The sequence below is a fragment of the Ricinus communis genome, chromosome 3 (assembly GCF_019578655.1).
Source record: "Ricinus communis isolate WT05 ecotype wild-type chromosome 3, ASM1957865v1, whole genome shotgun sequence".
Lineage (NCBI taxonomy): Eukaryota > Viridiplantae > Streptophyta > Magnoliopsida > Malpighiales > Euphorbiaceae > Ricinus > Ricinus communis.
This window is the reverse complement of record NC_063258.1, coordinates 30,407,505-30,429,580: the sequence shown is the minus strand read 5'-3', so window position 1 is coordinate 30,429,580 and position 22,076 is coordinate 30,407,505. Positions and strand designations below refer to the sequence as shown.

The window sequence follows — 22,076 nt, the reverse complement described above, 5'->3', positions numbered from 1 at the left end:
TTTAAAATATCAAGATATTTTTTAATTAAATAAAAATTTCAACTAATTAAAGAAAATGTAATCACTATTAATAATATAGACTTAGAAAAATAAATGAGTAAAGAAAAAAGTATTAAAAAAATACTTTTTCTAGGACAATACACGTGCCATTAACAAAAGCATTTGAAATGAAATGTTAATATTGAAAACGTAATTGACTCGCTAGGAAAGGAGATTTGTGTAAAAAAGCCTTAAAACTAACAACAACTCTACTACTGGGCTGGACTTTTTTTTTATATAAGTGAAGGAGGCAGATGTTGGGCCTGTTACTGGTCTTGGTAATATAGCCTTAATTTTCACTATCTGCGTGCATATGGGATCTTTTCATAAATATCTTTAAATTCATGCAACATATTATTTTTACTTTGTAATTTCTTTTAAATATTGCCTTTTTTTATTTTTTTTAAAATGCAGTATTTTTTATATTTTCGCATAATAAAAATGAAAAACACAGTATAAAAATGAATATTTTTGTTATTTGTCCTTTATGTTAACCCTCGTTTTGTTGATGTTCTTTTTCACTTTGAAAAGAAAGTTGAAGATGTTCAGTTGTTGAAAAACACAGTATCAAAAACCCTTTTAAAGGGCAAAAAAAAACAGTAACAAAAAGTTGAAAGAACAAAGTGTAGTGAGCAGCGTACATGTGGCACTTGTTTTTCTTTTTTCTTTCTTTTTGGTTGATGCATTTAGAATAAGACAAATAAAAGTTTATTATAAGTCAGATATAATTCCATGAACTTGTTTATTTGTTTCTCATTTGGTAAATTAGTTTAGATTTAACATTTATAGTAATACTATTTTTGGTTAAAATTTATTTTATTTAAAGGATATAAAAAAAAAAATGATAAAGTTGAAAAGAATATTTTAATATTATGGAATGTATTGATTTATAAATGTGGGATTTATTTAGAAATTTCATCTATTTTGTTATAATTTAATTTAATTATAATTAATTTTATACAAATTTAATTATGTCGAATACTAAATTAACTTTTATTTTATTTAAAATATGTAAATTTTAAATTTATAAATAAATTTTACAAATTTTATGAATTTCAATAAAATCCTATATAAGTGAAATTTAATGTTATATATAGCTTGCGTGAAACAATTAAATATTCTGCAAAACTTTAGAATAAAAGGAAAGCCAAGACTTTAATTAGACTTCTCTTGCATTGTTCAAGAGGATTATGATTAATTTTATTTTTTTTGCTTTAAGGAGGAGTTAAAGATTGTTATTACTACTTGCACTTTGTTTCTAATTGAGCACATGATTATAGTAAAAGGTTTCGTTTAGGAGATTCTCTGTCAAAATAACTCTTGTTTTGAATTAGGATATACGCATTATGCATTTTCTAAGTACAATTACACACGATCCTTTTAGGTTCAAAGTCTTTTTTTTTAATTAAAAAAATAAATATCAATTAAATTAATTTTTTCAAACTTGACTTAATTAATAAAAACATATAAAAATGAGAAAGTTGAAAAATAATTTTTTTTTTCTTGATGTCCTGAATTAATACGATGAGTATTATTGTAACGACCTGGAATTAGACCTAGAAAAATCACATGAGATATCGTCCACTTTGATCCTCCACTAGCCTTGCGGTTTTGTCATTTTGGCGGGTTTGAGAACTTTCTAGGAGTTCACCCATCTTGAAATTTCTCTGAACCAAACACGTTTAATTTTAAAGTTTTTACAACTCTACAGCCAAATAACCAAAAAACGTCTAATGTGATTATTTCCAACTATTTACATATATATTATCAACTATTTTTTGCCCTATTTCGATGTGCAATTCGATTTATTCATATACCTCGTACCCTAGAGTGTTGTCATTCTAGAAGTCTACCAGAAGCCGCTCATTGTCCATACATTCTATTCTTGCTCCGACATCCATTTCTCGCCTTCATCAAACCGCTTCTCTAGGTTAGGCTGAGCCAGACTGTCACAATTATGTTTGATTGAATTTCTTTAATATACAGTCTCTATCATTAATAATGAATGTATTTTATGATTAATGTACTTTATAAATCATAACTTAGTAATTCACGATTATTTTTCTAACCGTAATGATGAAATATTAGTATTGTTTCTAATTTTTATTTTTCCTAGATAACACAGACAATCGAATATGAGTGAAATAAGTGGAGAAGTTGCTTTTGCTAACTTTTACCATCTCTCCAGTCTTCATTCAAAGGATCAATGGACATAGTCGAATACTTTTTATTATTGAAGGGATAAAGGCAAGACAAGAATCAAGCCTAAAATCCAACATTAAAATTTCTGAAAAAGGGGATTTGCCAAATTTTGGATACTCCAGAAAAAAGTGTTGAAATGGGTGTTTATGCATTCATGGTTGTGGCCATTAATTCTCAACAATTCATGGTCACCATTCATCTAGCGCTTTGAAATTAGACGTGTCTAACTAATGTATCAAGTTTTGATACATTATCATTGTTGTTTATTTTCTCATGAAATTAGCTATCTTCTTTTTTTTCCTAAAAGCTTTGTGAAAAAAATTTATATGGCTATGATTATTTTGGGAATGAATACAAAGAAAACAAGAGCAGAATAATTATTCTAAAATGGCAACTGAGTGTATAATCCGTGACTTGCAAATTTCCAATCTGGTACAAAAACTAAATAAAGGCAGAAAAAAAGAAAAGAAAAGGGAACCAACCATAAAAGTAGCTATATTCAAAATTTGCTTCAGTAATTTCCAGGATGTACTCCTGGATTCACTGCCCTTGTGTGATTTTCCACATCATCATTCTCTTCACATTTATATCCCCTTCCAGATGTGCTATACTAACCACTCTGACCCCTTCAATGGGGTGAAAAACCAATAAGCCACTAGTAAGATAGGGATAACACAACAATAATTAATAAGAGAATAATATTGAATATACGTGTGTTTTTATTTTTATATTTTATTTTGGTATTAATGATTGACACATATTCTATTATTTAAAACTAATGAATATATATCAATTATTTATGTAATTAATGTATAAACAAGAATATTTATAAGAATTTTTCAAAAAGTATAATGAATCGCTAAAAAATTTTAAGTAGAGCTCGACTTTATTTTCCTGACTAACTAGAAAAAATAAAATTACACGGGGATAAGAGAAGTTTTGGACTATTAATTCAACAAATGCATAATCTAACTAGGGTTCCTACTCTAGCAGCCTGATGATATTCTCATATTGCAGTTATACTGGATTTAAATTAGAATGACAATGGCCAACCCATTAGTCTAGATTTTCAAATACGTACGCCCTTTAATTCTTTTTGGCAAAATGATATAAAAATGAACAAGGCATTAACAATCACATTCTCCACCAGACAGTAATACATGATCATCGCCCATATTAGAAACTAATCCCAATACACAAATTGAGTTAATCCAAACTTGTTCATTATATCCTATGATTAAAAATGGATATGGTAAAAGCTCTTGCTTAAAGAGATGGATAATTGTTTTTGACTGTTCTTCTGATATCTAGTCTGCTAAGCAAGTTCAGTCAATGCATGAAATGGTGTGTGATTGTTGACTGCGTCCAACCAAGCGTAGGTATATGTATTATATGCATATAAATATAATCAAGGAAAATTAAAGAAGAAGCCTTTTTATAATTGTAAACTAAAATACAAAAACACTAAAGAAAGACATGTTCAATGCTAGGCAAACAAAAAGTCCTAACAAAGTCAATGTATAGTGTTTCTTTTTCTTTATATATCTATTCGATGGCCACCATATGAACCCTTCTTCTACCAAAAGAAACCTCACTGTCTTAATTTGCCTATTATAACTGTTTGCGTGTCTTATTTTTCCTTCTTTCTTGCTTTCTTTCTTTCTCTGTCTTCTAGTCTTTTCGGGTCTAGTTTCTTTTAACTTAGCCGAGAATTATAAACAGAAGGCAAAGAAATTTAAAGATATGGGTAGAGCTCCATGTTGTGATAAAGCAAACGTGAAAAGAGGACCATGGTCTCCCGAAGAAGATGCTACTCTTACACGATACCTTGAGGCTCATGGCACTGGTGGCAACTGGATTGCCTTGCCACACAAAGCTGGTATACATCCACTTCCTTTTCTTTTATTTTTCATCTTTCCTGCAAATATGACTCCTCTATATCATAACACACTTATGGTTTTAGTGTTTGAAAGGAAAAAAAGAAGAAGCAGAAAATGCCCCTATCGTTCAAATGAGAGTTCGTGTTTATGTTCAGATTATTGTTCATGTTCTCTGCAATTGTTTCAGTTTTCCTTATGGCCTGCATGTTTTTTCTTTTTTCTTTTTTTACTGACAAGAATAAGCTGAAATGGCCGCAGAACCTTGTAGCTAAACTTCCACCATTTTTAGGCATTAACGAGCTGTTTGTTTTGCTTTTTTTCTTTTTCAGTTTTCTTTCACTATCATATATTCCAATTAATTACGTACTATAATTACTTTGACAAATCCGTGTACTTACATTTTTGACTGGGTATAAGATTTTTTTATTTTCTTTTATTCCTTACTGGTGATCCTGTTCCAGTACTGGTTACTTTATGTGTCCGTGCATTATGAGAGCTGCAGCTTTTCTCAGAAGAAAAGAAAAACCCTCCGTTTTAAATGACTTTGACAGTGTTGATTTTGCGTTATTTTTATGCCTTTCTTGGTATGTTCTTTGCCTCTATGATATTACTTTTTGTTACATAAAATTGTACATCAATATTTCTCCTTTGCAATGTGCAGTTTCTTGTTCACTTTATAATATATTCAATTTTTGCTCAGGCCTTAAACGATGCGGCAAGAGTTGCCGTTTGCGGTGGCTTAACTATCTCAGGCCAGATATCAAACATGGAGGTTTTACTGAGGAGGAAGACAAAATCATCTTCACTCTTTATGGTCAAATGGGAAGCAGGCAAGTTGGTCTATTTGTTTTTCATTTTTAGCAAAAATTTTTATTTGATTCTTCATAATTAATTAATGTTGGTTGTCTGTATTCGAGCTTTCATTAATTTGTATGTTAAACATGTTTAGTATTTTTTTATTTTTGTAGTGTTCTCATCAATTAATTAACAAGACTTCAACTTGTTCTTTTTAATCAGATGGTCTCTCATAGCATCTCACCTACCTGGAAGAACAGATAATGATGTGAAGAATTATTGGAATACAAAGTTAAAGAAGAAGCTATTTGGCGGGAAAACAGGCCTAGAAAACCAGAAGAATAGCAGTAACATTACTGCTTCTGCTAATTACAGCCATAATCCAAATCCAATTACTACTGATCCTAATTGCTTAACATCTTCCTCACTGCCCAGTGTCCAAAAAACTGAAACCAACTTCAGCCTCACCTTTTGGGATTCACTAACTCAAAGTTCAGTAACATTGCCTATGTTATCTGATATTCATGATACAGGTTATGAGTCCATTGTCAGTAGTACTAATACTCAAAGCTTGGATTTAGACAATCCAGTTCATTTTTCTTTGCCTGGAATCTTGGATATGTCTGAACTGGGTGGTAATTTCATAAATAGTCATATTGTTTCTCCATCTCAAGAAGGTTCAAGCATTTCGGATTCATCGTCAATTGCTATGGATAACAAGTGCACTGCGAACATCTCATTGCCAAGTAATAATGCTGGTTTTGAAGATGCTGCTGCAGCTGGTGTGTTAATGGATTCAGGATTCAGTTTTCCTATTGACCCTGTCAATTTTAATGGTCTTCTGTTTCAAGACAAAGGAAGTCACCAAGTTGCTTCTTCAACTTACTACCCAGACTTGGATGACTATGGCTATGCGGCTGCTGAGACTAAGCAACAAGGACAGAACCAAAGTGTTATTAACCAATACTGAACAATGTACATATATATATATATATATATATATGCGTGAACTAGAACTCCAAAGGGTTGTGATGATGATGACATGTATGACTTTCAAGTAACTGACCAACTATAGCTTAGTATGATTTTAGGCAAAATTAATTAGGATTTGTTCTCTGCTATCTATATAATTAAGTCCTTTTGTACCTTTGTTCTCTGTAGCAAGCTGATAGGAAGGAACATCCTTAATGAGGATTGTCATGAATAAAGAAGTAGTCTCTCTTTAAAATAGAAGATTTCTATTAAAAAGATGTATTATGGTTAATATTTATGTTGAAAGGGATGAATGGCATCAGCATGTCTGCCTGTTTGTAGCTGGGCATCAGCAGTCACGAAAGTTGCATGGCATTGGAGATATACATATGGCCTATTCAAACTTCATGTTTATAACCATAAAAGATTCTCTCATTCTTATCTTGTAATAGTCATTAGTATATCAGCTTCCATGTGCTGTGCTGTTCAGTTTCAGTACTACACCTTGCGCATTGATTCGACTTCAAAGACGGACCTTTTATTTTGTCTATTAATTCTTCAACCATCATTATCCATTACTAACTTCATCTATACTTATTTAAGTTTTAATTTAATATTTTTGCTCCTGATATTTCAACCACATTTCTTTTGATAAAAAATAAAATAAAATTTAATAACTGAATTACATAACATAAAGTAATGGCGAGTCATTATACATATTTTTCTTATTTTCAACACAAATATATTATTTAAATATTAACTATTTACAATTTGCTCGATACAAGTCAATGCGCTCTTTTTTTTTTAAATAAAATATATTAGGATTTAATTTGTAATCGAATTGTTGTATTAGTTATCCTATATATTAACAATAAAATTCATATAATCTATAAAATTCAGATTATTTTTATCAAATTATTTTTATAATCTAAACTTTGAGGTCGATAAATTGTAATTCTAATTCGCCAAAAAGTTATAAGTAGATTATTTATTTTTAATAATGGCTAGACTTAGTTAAGAGTTTGGATCCATATAATTAGACTGCTAAACTCAATCCAAAACTTAGAAAAGAAACTCGACCAAGCTGGTTCGGATTTTGAAAAGGTCTAGCCAGGGGGAGTTAGCAACTCTTCATTAAACAAGGTGCATACTAGATTTGTTGGAATCATTCCTTTCCATGGCCGACCGCAGACAGCCATGTATAGGTTTCTAGTCTTATATATCGTCAATGCTATTTTTCATATCTCCTTACGGTTTTAAGAAATGTTGTTGTAAAGGATTTTGAAAACAAAAAAAACAAACAGAAATGCTATTGAATGTTTTTCAAGATTGGGCAACACATTTCACATTCTGTCTCCAATAGTGTTTGCAAATGAAACATTGTTTCTTCATGGTTTCACATGTTAACGAATATTCTTTATTGTGTGTATTTAAACAACATTATCTTAAACAACAGCGTCAATTGAATATTATTGGATGAGATTCCATTTAGTGCCTATTTAATAGTTACGAGAGATACTTTGATTTATTGAACTGTTAAGAATCGAATTGTTAAAATCGCTGCTTAATCAATTCATAAAAAAATTATTAATAAATTGATATATTTACTTAATAATAAGGTATGGGTGTATATATATATATAGAGAGAGATTAATAAATTGAATTTCTTTCTTTTTTTTTTTGTTTTTTTTCATTTCTGATGTATGGAATCCAAAAGAATGGTTATAAAATTATAATTATATTTTTTATTTTTTATTTAAATATAAAATATTTATATATATGGCTCATCCACTAATCTAGATATGATGCATCACCGACAATAGCTAAAAATTGTTAATCAATTATGATCTATTAGTCAATAAATAAAATTACTTTACTTTCTTATATCAGATAATAAAATAATAACATTTCTAAAGTTGGATAATTATATATATAAAAGACAAACATTGGGACTAAATAAATTTGCATCAGAAAAGTATTACTCATAATCTATAATTTATTTACATTCGTCATAATTAAGCTCCTAACCTTTTTACTTAATGGACATCCACATCATTGACTTTGACTATTTTCACTAAGTCTATTCTATATATATATATATATATGTATATCATGAAAGATTCTCAGTATCGTTGCGAAAAACGCAAAAAGATTAAAGACTAATTGTAATGTGTTTCATTTTTTTTTATCATTGAAATATCAACCTATATAAAAGATGAGAAATAAATATAAGGATTGTTTTTCTTTAATATGCAATTGATTAATGAAAAATAACTATTCCTATAAAATCGTAATGATAAATTAAATCAAATCAATATTTAGTTGATTACAATTTATAAAATTAATTATAAACAGGTAAACTATATTTTATCTAAATCGATAAAAAATTTCAATGAGCTTTACAATAGATAAAACAAGTTTTCTTCAATTTTATCTGTCACGATCCGATCTATGGGCTCGTGACCAGCACTAAGGAATAGGTAGGCTTAAGACCACTAAAATCCGTAGTAAGCTTTACTAATCGACATTTCAAATATGCACAAGATTATATCCATCTGACATGCCATACACAAGTCTTTAACTGGACAATAATAACACTCTACAATTTATTACAGACCAGATCAAACATAACATATCAAGTATACTACTGTGGAGAATTTAGAATTTAAAATAATTAAAAATATAAAAATATGAAATTATTTACAATAGGCCCGATAGAGAAGGAAGTCGGGTTGTCAAACACAAGTCGGCGGAAAATCCTAACTGTCACCTGAAAAATTAGATTTGTGACTGTCAGCCTTTAGAGTGAGTTAAAATCATATAATTCTAAAATAATTAGAGTCTCCTCGATATAACATTTATTAAATCAATATATCATGTCACATTATACTAAAATACTTGTCATATCATAATTCAGGAAGAAATTACAATTTAAATACTTATGGGACGAGTGCCTCAGCAGAACCTTAACCCCAATACTAGTATTCGGCTCTCTTATTCCAATAGGTATGGTGCCTAGAGAGTGAAGCTCAACCAGGGTCTTTAAATCCAGCCTCGACATTTTATCACAAATAAGCCGGCGCCCAGAGAGCAACGCTCGACCAGAGACCTTCCTCCGTCAGTCAAACTTACACAGCCCAAAGAATTATACTTGACCAGACAAAATTCAAAAATAATCGTTACTACCCGCCTCAGATTATCATCGGTGTGCACATGGTCTTGATGCAACCCATCAGATGCCAATGTCTCACTGTCGCCTCATCCCAATAGCACAATCATAACATGTATAATAATTATAAACAGTATGATTATAGTCAACAATATTTTCAAAAATTATAAAATAATTCTTAAGGTCTAAATAAAATTATACCGAGCCGAAAATACAAAATTTTTGGCGTCAAAAAACACCAGGGTCCGGAAACCCGTACTGCCAACAATATCGTAATTCAAATCCGGAAGGGCGTACGTGAAGCTTGAGTTGCGAGGAGTACGAAAATATAAGAGTTTTGGTCGGAAACTCGGCGGAAGACACCGAATCGAGGCTGGAAAGGCGCTGCGCCATGAGGCTTGACCGAGGCTACCGGCGAGGAATTCACGACTGGGAAGCTCGACTTGGGGGTCTCCGGTGGCGAGGAGCTCGATTCCAACGTTGGACGAGTGATTGGACATCAGCAAATGGTTGATTCGACGATGACAACTCCTTTCTTTATGCAGACGTCGGCAGCTGGGGAGGGAGGAAGAGGAAGGTAGCGCGACAGCTAAGAGGGGAATGACGAGAAGCTGGCGGCGGTGATAGCAGTTCGGCGCAGGCGGGGGGGAGAGAGTGGGGGGGGGCGCGCAGAGCGGAGGCCGTCGGTGATGGAGAGGGAAGAAAACTAGAAGAGGAAGGAAGGATAGGAAAGAAGGGTAAAAGGAGAGGGAAGAAAAGGGGAAAAATTTTCCTTTTTCTCTGTTTTTTTTTTTTAGTACTACATATATGTATATCATGAAAGATTCTCAATATCATTACAAAGGACAGAAAAAGATTAAAAATTAGTTGTAAAGTGTTCCATCTTTTTTAATCATTGAAATATCAACCTAAATAAAAGATGAGAAATAAATATAAAAACTGTTTTTCTTTAATATGCAACTGGTTAATAAAAAATAACTATTCTTATACAATCGTAATAATAAATTAAATCAAATCAATATTTATTTGATCACAATTTATAAAATTGGTTATAAATAGGTAAATTATATTCTATTTAAATCGATAAAAAATTTAAATGAGTTCTGTAATAGATAAAACAGGTTTTTTTCAACTTTGTCATTCATTTTATTTTATATTTTTTTTCTCTATAAATTTTTGAAGAAAAAACTTCATTAAAGTATCTTGTAGTTTAACATAATTTTATTTTAGGGTTTGTAATTTATTTATTTTTTAATTATTTATTTATTTTAGTACCTGTGAATAGTAACCGTTAGCAAATAACGTAAAAATTGCACAATACTGTTAAGAGATTCTGATATGGTATAGAATAACTATTATTTTTCTAACTGCCACGTCAGTACTTGCTAACGGTGTTTTACAATTTAACCGTTATTTGCTAACAATCATATTCACATGGTACCAAAGTAAACAAAAGTAGAAATAAATTACAAACTTTCAAATAAAAATATATTAAACTATAAGATAGTTTACTGATTTTTTTTTTTTTATTATCCTTTACTCTTAATATATTCATTTCATTCAAATGAATTTTATAGCTACTATTTAACACAACAAACATAAAAATTCATTTAAATAGATTTTATATATGTAAATAAAATGAAATATTTAGTATATTTTAATCAAACACGTCGTTAAAAAATATTATTGAGTTTCATGTCTGATACTCAACTTCTACCTCAGAAATATGCACCATCAACAATTCTCAAGGCCTCAAGTTTTCTTTTATATGGTATTAAAATTTGTGAACGAATTGAATTTTAGGGCACGCTAAATTTGGTGGACTATTGAACAATTAGTTCAAGAATACGGGCTTAAGGGTTTATATTAACCTTTAAGCTAAGCTAGTCTATATATTAAATAGCTTAAAGGACGGATGGTGTTGTTAAATACCAGAATTAAACTGCACTCTGAATTAATCTAAGAACTGAAATCAAAATTAATCATTAAACAATTACTTAACTACCATATAGAAAAATAGCAAATAGAAAGAAAAAGAAACCCAAACAATTTGCAGAATTAATTTAACTTAAGGATTGATTAAAGAAAACTCCAGGGAATTGGGTGGTACCACATTAACTTTCCATGATCATTTCGTAAAACTGACTAATTCTTAAACGAGAATTGACCTTGAAGATTGATTATCCTATATGCATTATTTGATTGAATATGGTCCCCTACTACCCGGTTTGACATTCACTCTTTCATTAAATTAAATATATGCAATACAATGATAATAACCTAAAAACAAATATATATATATATGTAGGGCATAATTTGCATGCTATTATTATTATTATTGCTGCTGTTGAGGTCAATGACTTTTTTATTTTTTGGATATAATTTGTGTAATGTCATTTTCTTTGCTCGTGCAGATGATGTGAAATGCTATGGTTTGTTCGTTTCATATCAAAATCTGAAAGCATTGTTTTATAGCCAAGAATCTATTGATGATTATTGTGACATAATTGATTTTTATTTTCCTTTAGTTTTGGTACTTATCAGTTTCAGTTTCTCTTTCTGTTTCATGCGTATTATAGGAAGGCACCATCACAGACATACACATCATATTTTGTACAAGAAGTGATCTTTTGTATTCAAATCTTTTCATGGGGCCATCTGGTTTTAGCATTCTTCATCAGGGAATAAACCTTTTCTTTTAATAGTACTGGAAAAAGATTGCTCTCATCAGATTTTTTTAAGTTTTGGTTCCATCCTTTTTACTATTTTGATTTTCGCGTTAATAATATCATATAACCACTGATTAACTTAATAAAGCAATATTTTGTTTGCTATATTTCCTTTTTTTACAGATTAAACTTAAATCAAGACTTCATTATTTTTAACACAGTTTTATTGCCACTAAGTTAAAACTTATCTATTGATTATTTTATATATATTAGATCAAAAACTTTATAGTAACCGTTTCTTTTCCTTTTTTTGTTTCCTTCGGTTTTCCTTTTACCTCGTTTTTTAAGCAAAATTAACCATGTTTTATTATGAGAAAGAGTAATAGTCTCTGGTTTGAGATTTTTTTCCACATCCTTTGGAGTTAATTTCTCATGGAATCAAAACTAGAAAAAGTGTGGAATTTGACAGTGGTAAATTAAAAAAAATATTTTATCCATCTATTTCAACAATTAATATATATTAATTATATTTGTGGCTAAAAGAAAATACAAGAACGGAGATAAAATGTTAGAAGAAAAAGGTGAAAGCTTGGAAAGAAATTTAAGGCCGAAAGATAAAGAGGGCCATGGCCTTCTGCAGTCACTTCATGGGTCTGGAAATCCATAATTTGTAACATCCCTCCAAAATCTACTGAAGAGATGACTTCCAACGATCTCCTCCACTTCATTTGCTTAGGAAGACAAGATATTGGTGGCTGAGATCTCGTATCCAGTTTTATGTTCGGTAGAATTTGACTCTAATTAAAGCATGGCCCATTCAAATCTCCTCAGAATTAATTGTACTTGCAACAATAATTATACCATTTTATCTGTGACTATATGATTTCTTCACTGTTGGTAAATTCATCATATTAAATGTATTAAACTAAAATCTGAAAAAAGAAGAAGCTAAAATCGACTGAAGCACCAATTCAGCCATACTTGATAGATAACTAACTAATGACGATTGGATTCAAGAATTTTATATTTCATAAATAAAAACTAAATTGCTTAAACTAAGCTGCTTGATTTGTGAAAGAAAGTAATTAACACTGTGTGTATTTTAGGGTGAATTTGGTTGAAGAAAATGCAAGTAGAAAATGGAGAGGAAATGGTGGGTCTAGTCTACTATAGACTCTAGACAATAGTAAAATCACGACCTAACATAAGGACTGATTAATTAATCATGCGTCCACTTTTAAAGGGCAGCGATAGGACTTATTTTTTTCGATCAAATGAAATTTGGGCAGTCCCTACTCTTATCTTAATAGTGCCCAAATATTATTATATGGTTCATTCCTTGGCCTCGTCCCGCTCTTATTGCAACCAATCATTATGCTGGATCTGCTTCATGGTCGTCTTATAATTTCCATTTTCTTTAAATAAATAAATAAATAAATTTTTTTGGATATTTTAAAATTTCTTCTAAATACATTATTATTTTCTGAGTTAATGACTTCATGCGTTACAAAACATTAATTAACTATTCAACTGCTAAAATTAATGATATCTTATCTGAGTTTCTCTTTGATTAGATCATTTAGAATACTGTGAATGCATACAAGAAAAACCGAAAACCAAACGTCATCCTTTCTATATATTAATGCCTTGTGGAAAAAGAAAAAGATAAGTTATAGATAGTTGATTTCTACTAGTGTGCAAGTGTATACATAAGCCTGTATTTCCCAAAAAGAAATTCCCCTTTTAAGGGAGTCTTCCAGGTTTTTCTTGTTTTTGTTAATAACATGATTTAATGACTTTTTTCTTTTGTTAATTCCCTCTACGTATTCAAGACTTCATAGTTAGATTCATTTTCTTGCATTAATTATGGTTAACTCAACAGAGTTAATTAGACAATAAATCATTAATGTGTAAGGTGTGTGAGCTGGTCAGTACACTCACAAGTCACAATGAATGAATCTATACTTGTAAAAATTCATTGCATGTGATAAGGTCACTGACGTATGTAATATGTCGGGACACATATAAGTATACAATTTAAATTACATCATACAAAACCGTAAAAAATTAAAATTAGAATATTTATTATTTAAATGAGATACCGAAAAACACTCGCAGATTAAAAATTTGATAGTTTTTAATTTTTCCTTAAAAAAGAATCGGTGTAAATAGATTTTTTGATTATTAAAAATTTAAATATCTATTAATTTTAGATGATTAAGAAATAAGGACTTATTCTTTTAGTTAAGAAAATAAAAGAAGCATATATATATATGTGTCATATGAGGCCTATCTTCTGTTAGATTTTTTTGTTTGTTTGAATTTAATTGTTGAATTTTTTACATTAACATAATTTCTCTCTTGGAAAGTGAAACCCTCTTTTTGTAGTAAAAGCTACCAATCACACTCACCATGTCTCTCTTATATCATCTATTGTCTATTGTCTAAGGTTGGAGAGAGCGTGTTGATTTACTTGATTATTTAAATTTAAAAATAATCAAAAATCAAATCCGTCCATCATCTAGAATCTCCATTAACACCATTCACATCTATGGCTACTACCGCATTCAATCTCGCCATTACCCAGTCTTTGAAGGTCAGTGGAGAAGAAGAGAAAAGGAGGCTGTCGTTGACTCGAAGAGAAGAAACGGTGGTTGGAATAGAGAGAGAGAGAGAGAGAGAGAGAGAGATAGAAAGATGCGGATATGATGGTGGTGAAGGTGAGTATAATGATTTTGGTAATGTCTTAAAAGAAGGAAGGATTTTGAACTTTGAAGAGATTTAAAAAAGAAGAAGAAAGAATTAGTGATTTTCTATGTTCTTTTTAATTGGGATTTGATTGTGAGTTTTAACTAAACTTCGTGTTTCCTTTTTTCTATTTTCTTGATTATTCTTGAATTGTTTTTTTGTTGAACATGGATATACTAATTCGCTACATATTTAAGTTGTGCCATTTTCTTTTTATAGAGAAAATTAAAAAAGTTGTTTTCTTTGTTTCATTGGTTTGATTAAAGAAAAATAGCTTAGAATTAGCATTTCTTCCATTACTAAATGACCCAAATAAGAATGAAAGGATGAGGCATTTAGATACTGAGAAATAATAAAGGAAGATGAAGCATAAAGATGTGATCAAAGAGAATATTTTAAGTTAAAATAAAATAGATTATCCGTGTATTGTGTCGTCATTATTATTATTTTTATTATAAATAAATTAAATTTATAGATAAAATTTAATATACTTTTTAATATTTACTATCAATTTATAATATTTTAAAAAATAATAGCAAACTTATTATTTTTAAATATCTTTAATATTTTTTAAAAAATTTATTAATACATTAATATAAAAATTATTTTATATATATATTAATTAATTTTAATATTATATAAATTAAAACTACCAATATAATTAATATTACTATTTTAAAAATTAAAATTATTATATAATTATAAAATTTTATGTATCAAAAATTAAATATACATATTAAAAATAATATAAATTTTAAAGATTAATATAAATATATTTTAATGTTAAGGCTATATATCGCAATATTATATAATTTCTCAAGTGAAACTTATTGTGCTACATTTTTTTCTTCACATATCCACATTAGCAAAATGTAACAGTTGTCAGCTCTCTCTTAACTCAGGATTTTGTACCGTCTTTTTTAAAGAAAGGTTTTTATTTGAAAAAGAAAAAGAAATTTGGTGCTAACTTAGTGCATAAGTTATCGTCCAGTGTTCAATTTGCAGTTTTGACCGATTTATATAAATTGAGATAAAAAATTTAAATATCTATACATAAACATAATGCTGATATATAACTTTTAGTTCATTTTATTTATTAGTATATTAATAATATTATAATATAAATGTAAAAGTTGATATATAAATAATATTTTACATACATCTACAGTGAATATATTAATAATAAATTTTAAAAAAAATCATCCTCTTCTATGATATATTATCAATTATAAATAATAATAATTATTTTCTTAGCAAGAATGATATATAATTATTGTACAGATTTAATTTAAATATTTTTAAAATTATAAATATTTTACATAAAATTTTGTTTATAGATTTTATAAATAAAAAAATATTTAAAAAATTAAAATAATAATAAGGACGGTGCATATATGTAAAACAAGGGGAACGAAAATAATAAAAAACTGCATAACGTTGACAAATGACTGCCGGTATAGAATGAAGAGAAATGGAGGGAAGCAATTAAATTCGGCGTCAGTCAATATCTTTATCCAACTTCTCCTATTGACAACTTTTCTATGTTCCTTAGATACAACCTCATTCCCATCCTCCAATCATTTTAATGTATGATTCTTTTATATACTAAATTAATTATTGAAAAATATAAAATGTTATAATTTCATTTTAAGTTAAATTATCATTATATATGTTATTGGGATTATTAAAAATTATTAGTTCAATTTTATTGATTTCTATGTATAAGGAGGAGATACGCTAAATTGTTGTTTCTGTGGACAAAGATTTTGGCTTGAAAATGTTTTTCTAAAAATAAAAAATATGAAACATCATAAGTACTTTTATAAATCTATAATCACCATTGATGAATTCTCATTAATTTGCATGAACAATTATATATAACAAATAAAATATTTCAAGCTCACAATTTTATATACTAGGAAATTACTTTTATCTCTATCAAAACTCACTTTTAATTTTTTGGGCATTAATAAATGAAAACAAATGAATATTTATATTTTTTAAATTTTATATCTGTGTCATTTTAGTGCCTAATATAATTAGTTTCATCATTCCACGATTCAATAAAAGCAGTATTCTTAAACTAAAATAAAGTTTTATTCATATTCTAAAAATAATGATTATTTTTTGAGTTGATTTTTTATTTCATGCATTTATCCTGAAAATGACGATTATTTTTTTTTTGTGTTAATATACACATTTTTGATACATGGACATAAAAATTTGTATTTATCTTATTGGTATAATAAGAACATGTAATTTTCATATTCATTTGAATTATTATATTGATGATATTGTAATACAATTAATATATTGTTTTTCTTATTAAATAACAACTATAATTCCAGTAATTAAACAATATTCTTTGATTTTTTTAAAAATATAATAGTATTTAATATTAAATTATATAACTATAGTCAATAAATTAATAAGTTTCTCAGTAATTATATATATATAGTAGGGTCGATTCTATAAAGTTAAATTTTAAGTGGATCACAACTAGATTTTCCCTGGACAAAGAGGTCTTAGAAATAGGAAAAGAAAAAAAGAAAACTAGAAGAGTTTCTTTTATTTTTAATTTTTAAAAAGTTCACGTGACCCCACTAAACTAGAGCTGCTCCGCCCCTCGTCTTGCATGCATCATGCATGATATAAGGGAAAATGAAAGTTTGGTCAAAATATTTACTATATATATATATATATATATATATATATATATTGCTAGCTGCATTTGCCCTATTCTATAAGCAAAAGCATTTTGGTCGGTAGAAGACTTGATACTGTCTTTATAAGTATACACGAAGAGAAAAAGAGGTAATAAGAAAGAAGAGGAGAAGTAATTAATGGAGATCTATAGTCTTCTGCTATCTGCTTTCGGTGTTATTGGGTTCGTCTACTGCTTCATTCATATCTTCAAGGAAAGCTTGCTTGGTCCATTTGCGGTGAAGAGGAAACTCCATATTCAAGGTATAAAAGGTCCTTCTCCTTCTTTTCTTTATGGAAATCTATCTCAGATGCAGCAAATCCAGTTGAAGACAAAGAAAGAGCCTCCACCCCATGATCAAATTGCAGCACTGGACTACACCTCTATCGTGTTTCCTTACTTTGAACATTGGAGGAAACAGTACGGTATGTTTCTACAGTTAATTACTTTCTATAACTTCCTGTTTCCCTTTTTTTTTTTTTTTTTTTTTTAAATTTCAGACGTTTAGATGTTTTTTTTCCTCTTTTGAGAAATTGAGGAGGTTTCGACTGATTACAGAATTAAATTCATAACTTTATAGTATCAATTAGCCAAATGGTATTTCTTCCTTTGGTAATTGAAAATTTGACCAATTCACTGAAGTTGCATCGTTTTAATTGGCAACAGGCAACATGGGTTTCATTATTTATATATGATTGCTATGTATATCTATTGCATATGTTGGCGACAACCACTTCGAATAATGCATTTATACATGATATTGTACCATATAGAATAGACCCACGCAATTTAATATAGTTCGTATCTCAAACAACTAGCTATTTCATAATGTGCATTCATTTTATTATTTCTTCTTTTCTTTTCTTTTCTTTCTTAAATTATAAAATTTATAGATGGCCCTCTTATTATTACAAAACATTATGAAATAAATAGTCGATTATTAAAAGTATTAATTTAATATTCTTAGAACTTTATAATCAATATAGTCCTCTTGACGTAATCTAGTAGTTGACATTTGATATATTCGTGAAACATATGATATAACTTGATTTGAGATTTCAATTATGAGTGGGGTTGGATATTTGAAGCCAAGGGGCAAAATAAAAATAAAAAAAGTTGGGAAATGTGAGAGAAGAGTTGAATTAGAAGGATCCCGGGTGGCAGGTGGATGGAGCTGTCAAAAGAAGGGGACCAAGTAGATCCGGTCCAGTCCAGAAGTAGCCAGAATCAAAGTTGGCCCATTAATTATTGTTTCATTAAATATGGTTGTTACATTATTCTTTCTGGCCCATACATCATTGGGTCACTATTACCTCTAAATCCTACATCACTGCCCAATTATTGTACAATTATTTCTTTTTCATATTTATTTCTTCTGTCCTATATCTCTATGTACATAAAAGTAGTTGTACAATCTCTTTTTGGTACATTAATTAAACAAATTTTGTTTTTGTTTTTCTATTACAACGTCAAGTATCTTTAGTTGGATTTCTTTTTTAATTTCAAAAATGTCGGAAATGACTCTAGGTCATATTGCTGGATTAATTACATTTTTCATATTTTCTTAGAGAATCAACCTTGTATTTTTCTTTGATATGGTTATAGTAATGAAGGCGACAGGATAAATTGAACTAGTGAAAAAATTGCAGGTCCAGTGTACACTTATTCAACAGGATTTAAACAACATTTGTACCTAACAGACCCTGAGTTGGTGAGGGAAATGAACCAGTGCAATACTTTGGATTTGGGGAAACCTCCTTATGTCACTAAAAGATTTGCGCCCATGTTCGGCAATAGCATTATCAGGTCCAATGGCCATTTTTGGGCTTTACAGCGCAAAATGGTTGCCCCAGAATTTTTCATGTTCAAGGTCAAGGTAATCTGTTATGTAACTCTTTTAAACTTTCTTTTTTCCTCCTCCTAATGAAATTCGTTTTGTAGAATTTTATCATCTTACTATTAGGTTAAAATATCAGATATAAACAATGAATTCTGATTGTTTGAAATTGAATTATATTTGGAACTGAAGTGGGTATTATGAGTTCAAACCTCAGTTTTTCATGGTGTCAAAATATTTATATCTTTTGATGAAAAGTATATCTATGTGTGTCATTTTCAGAAAATTTTCTTTTCATAAAATAGGAAATAAAAGGGGAAAAAAAAGAGATAAAAGTTATTGATGATAGTAGTAGAATATTAAAAGTGTGGTCCATGAAAAATGTAGCAGAGCATGGTGGGGCTAATGGTGGAATCAACCAAACCATTGATAAGGGAGTGGGAGCAACGCATTGAAACTCAAGGTGGTGCCCAAGCTGAAATTACAGTGGATGATGATTTGAAGGGTCTATCAGCCAATGTGATCGCAAGAGCTTGTTTTGGCAGCTCTTATTTCAAAGGCAATGAGATTTTCTCCAAGCTTAGAACTCTCCATAAAGCCCTTACCAAGCATGCCACCCTTTTTGGCTTCTCAGGTTTTCGGTAAGTTTTAGCTGCCACAAATTTAACCTTCCTAATTAACTCTTATAACTGTTTTGAAAAATCACAAAAACTGAAAACTTACAAATTGAGCCTTGATAACATTTCTTTTCTTGTTTAGCAAGAACTACAGAGAAATTAGGAGCTTGGAAAGAGAGATAGAGTCGTTAATTTGGGACACAGTTCAAGAACGCCAAAGACAAGGTTTAACTGAAAGGGACCTAATGCAATTAATACTTGAAGAAGCTGTCAACAACACTGATGCAGGGAAGCTTTCACCAAAGCAGTTTATAGTAGACAATTGTAAAAGCTTATACTTTGCAGGACATGACACGACTGCTATTTCTGCTTCTTGGTGTTTGATGCTCCTTGCTTTACATCCAGATTGGCAATCTCAAATCCGAGCAGAAGTTGCAGAATTTTGCAATGATGAATTGTTAGATGCCAATTCGCTGTCCAACTTGAAAACGGTAGGGCCATCTATCACCTCTAATTATTGAATTTCTTATCAGAAATTGACTTTCTTTAAAAAAAACTAATTCTCTACAATAGTGACGATGCCTGTGACTTTTTTTAAGATAATTTATGAATATATTATATATTCGCACTAATTAGAGCTGTTTTTAATAACTATTTATAAAAGAAAGTGCAAACAAATTCAATTTTATATTTTTAATCAAACTGAAATATTAAATTAAGCACATACGATCGCATAATTCTGAAGTCGTTCATCTTTTGTATAGGTAACAATGGTGATTCAAGAGGCCCTGAGGCTATTCCCACCAGCAGGATTTGTGGTAAGGGAGGCATTTGAAGAAGTCAAAATTAGAAATATTATAATACCGAAAGGTGTATGCACGTGGACTTTGATTTCAACCTTACATAGAGATCCAAGTATTTGGGGACCAGATGCTGACAAGTTTAATCCTGGAAGGTTTGCTGATGGGATCTCTAAAGCTTGCAAGTTTCCTCAAGCCTATATCCCTTTTGGATTAGGGACTCGCTTGTGCGTCGGTAGAAACTTCGCCATAGTAGAACTGAAAATTGTTATCTCCCTTATTGTTTCCAAGTTCAGAATTTCCTTGTCACCTAATTATGTTCATTCTCCTGTCCTTAGAATGCTTGTTGAACCTGAACATGGTTTACAACTTCTAATCCAAAAGATATAGTTAGTGTTAGTGGATTCAAAAAATTATATGCTGATATACTTATGGATTTGCTATATTGCTGTAGCGTGTGTGTGTATATTGTTGAACAATGACTAGTGCCATTGCTGTGAATGCTTGCCTTCTTACAGATGTCTACTTGTTGAGAGATTGACTTACAAAGTAACAACACTGTTTCCTCTTTGGAGAATTCTTTTCCCCGTCATTTCATGTATAATTGGGAGTGATTCAGTCCAGACGTGCACACACTTAGGATTTGAACTCATCACCCTATTTGCTTTTGCTAATAGATTCTATCCCTACTTGACATAGTTAGAAGGATTCAAGTGTTAAAAAAAAGTTGAATTTAATCCTTAAATTTGTTATCTTGGACGAAATACCAGCAGATTTAGTGCAGCCGTAAATGTATATCTCAGTTTAAGTAAACTTTTAAGTTTGAGTCTCAATTTCCTTATTACGCCTTGTTTAGTTTTCTTGGACTCGTTTCCTTTATTAGTCATTTCTACACGGCAGAAAGAATCAAGAAGAAGCTCCATGACATGATGGCATTAAAGGGTCTTCTCCTTCTTTTCTCTATGGAAATGTTAAAAATATGCACCAAATTCAATTGAAGCTAAAGAAAAAGGTTTCAAATGGATGAAATTGTAGTTCTAGACTACATTTTCCATGATCTTTCCATACTTGGAACATAGAAGAAAAGAAGAATATATGGTAAGATGTTCTATTTTATTCAATGAAAAGGAAGGCATTAAGCCAAAACAAACTACACGTGGCATAAACGAGCAAAGGCCACACACCATAACATCTTGATACATAATATCTCTCAAGTCTTCCACCGATCATGGTTTCCAATAGGGAAGTTAGCAAGCAGGTATGCACAACGATTAGCTTCTCTGTAAACATGCCGAACCCGAATCTGCCACTCCCAAGACAGCATGTTGTTGATCTTCTTAATCAGCTGTAATTTCTTCTTAATCGGCTTCTTGTTAGATGTTCTATTCTATAAAGTATAAATTGAGATGCCTTGCCACTTCATTTATTTGCTCTTTTTTTTTCTTGCTCTGTTTTGGTTATCACGTTTGCAAATTCTCTCGTATATTCAAACAGTACTAAGTGCTGGTTTGATTCAACTTTTTGACGTGCACCGATGAAGGAGTGCTAAATCTTTATACAGATGAGCAATCTGGTAATTGGGATTATCATAATGGATTTATCTTTAACATCATTATTATGGATAAATAATTGAAATAATGCAGG

At 29.9% G+C, this 22,076-nt stretch overlaps 3 protein-coding genes and 1 long non-coding RNA gene across 5 annotated transcripts in view; 3 read left to right on the top strand and 1 right to left on the bottom strand.

The window, feature by feature from the left end:
• Positions 1–3,810: 3,810 nt before the first annotated feature.
• Positions 3,811–6,186, top strand: LOC8275640 (transcription factor RAX2). Of its 2 annotated transcripts, XM_015717624.3 has the most exons (4): positions 3,990–4,120; positions 4,205–4,705; positions 4,822–4,951; positions 5,139–6,186. In XM_015717624.3, exons 2-4 carry the CDS (start codon positions 4,660–4,662, stop codon positions 5,884–5,886), a joined length of 924 nt encoding a protein of 307 aa, XP_015573110.1. In that variant the 5' UTR covers positions 3,990–4,120; positions 4,205–4,659; the 3' UTR covers positions 5,887–6,186. The 2 variants fall into 2 exon arrangements, with proteins under 2 accessions (XP_015573108.1, XP_015573110.1); XM_015717622.3 differs by lacking the exon at positions 4,205–4,705 and having other exon boundaries at positions 3,811–4,120.
• Positions 6,187–8,438: 2,252 nt separating this feature from the next.
• On the bottom strand, positions 8,439–9,980 carry LOC125369412. Its single transcript, XR_007214980.1, has 2 exons — positions 8,817–9,980; positions 8,439–8,658 (listed from the first exon to the last, which is right to left on the bottom strand). It is a non-coding gene; the product is annotated as an uncharacterized LOC125369412 (long non-coding RNA).
• A 4,062-nt stretch (positions 9,981–14,042) lies between these two features.
• The window catches only part of LOC8275633 (protein EARLY FLOWERING 3), a 30,762-nt gene continuing 22,728 nt past the window's right edge, over positions 14,043–22,076 (top strand). Inside the window, exon 1 of the mRNA XM_048371657.1 lies at positions 14,043–14,415. The gene's annotated coding sequence lies outside the window, so the exon portion shown is untranslated. The remainder of the gene's footprint in view (positions 14,416–22,076) is intronic.
• On the top strand, positions 16,907–20,933 carry LOC8275638 (cytochrome P450 714A1). Its single transcript, XM_002516439.4, has 5 exons — positions 16,907–17,603; positions 18,828–19,054; positions 19,406–19,656; positions 19,775–20,123; positions 20,397–20,933. Exons 1-5 carry the CDS (start codon positions 17,318–17,320, stop codon positions 20,820–20,822), a joined length of 1,539 nt encoding a protein of 512 aa, XP_002516485.2. The 5' UTR covers positions 16,907–17,317; the 3' UTR covers positions 20,823–20,933.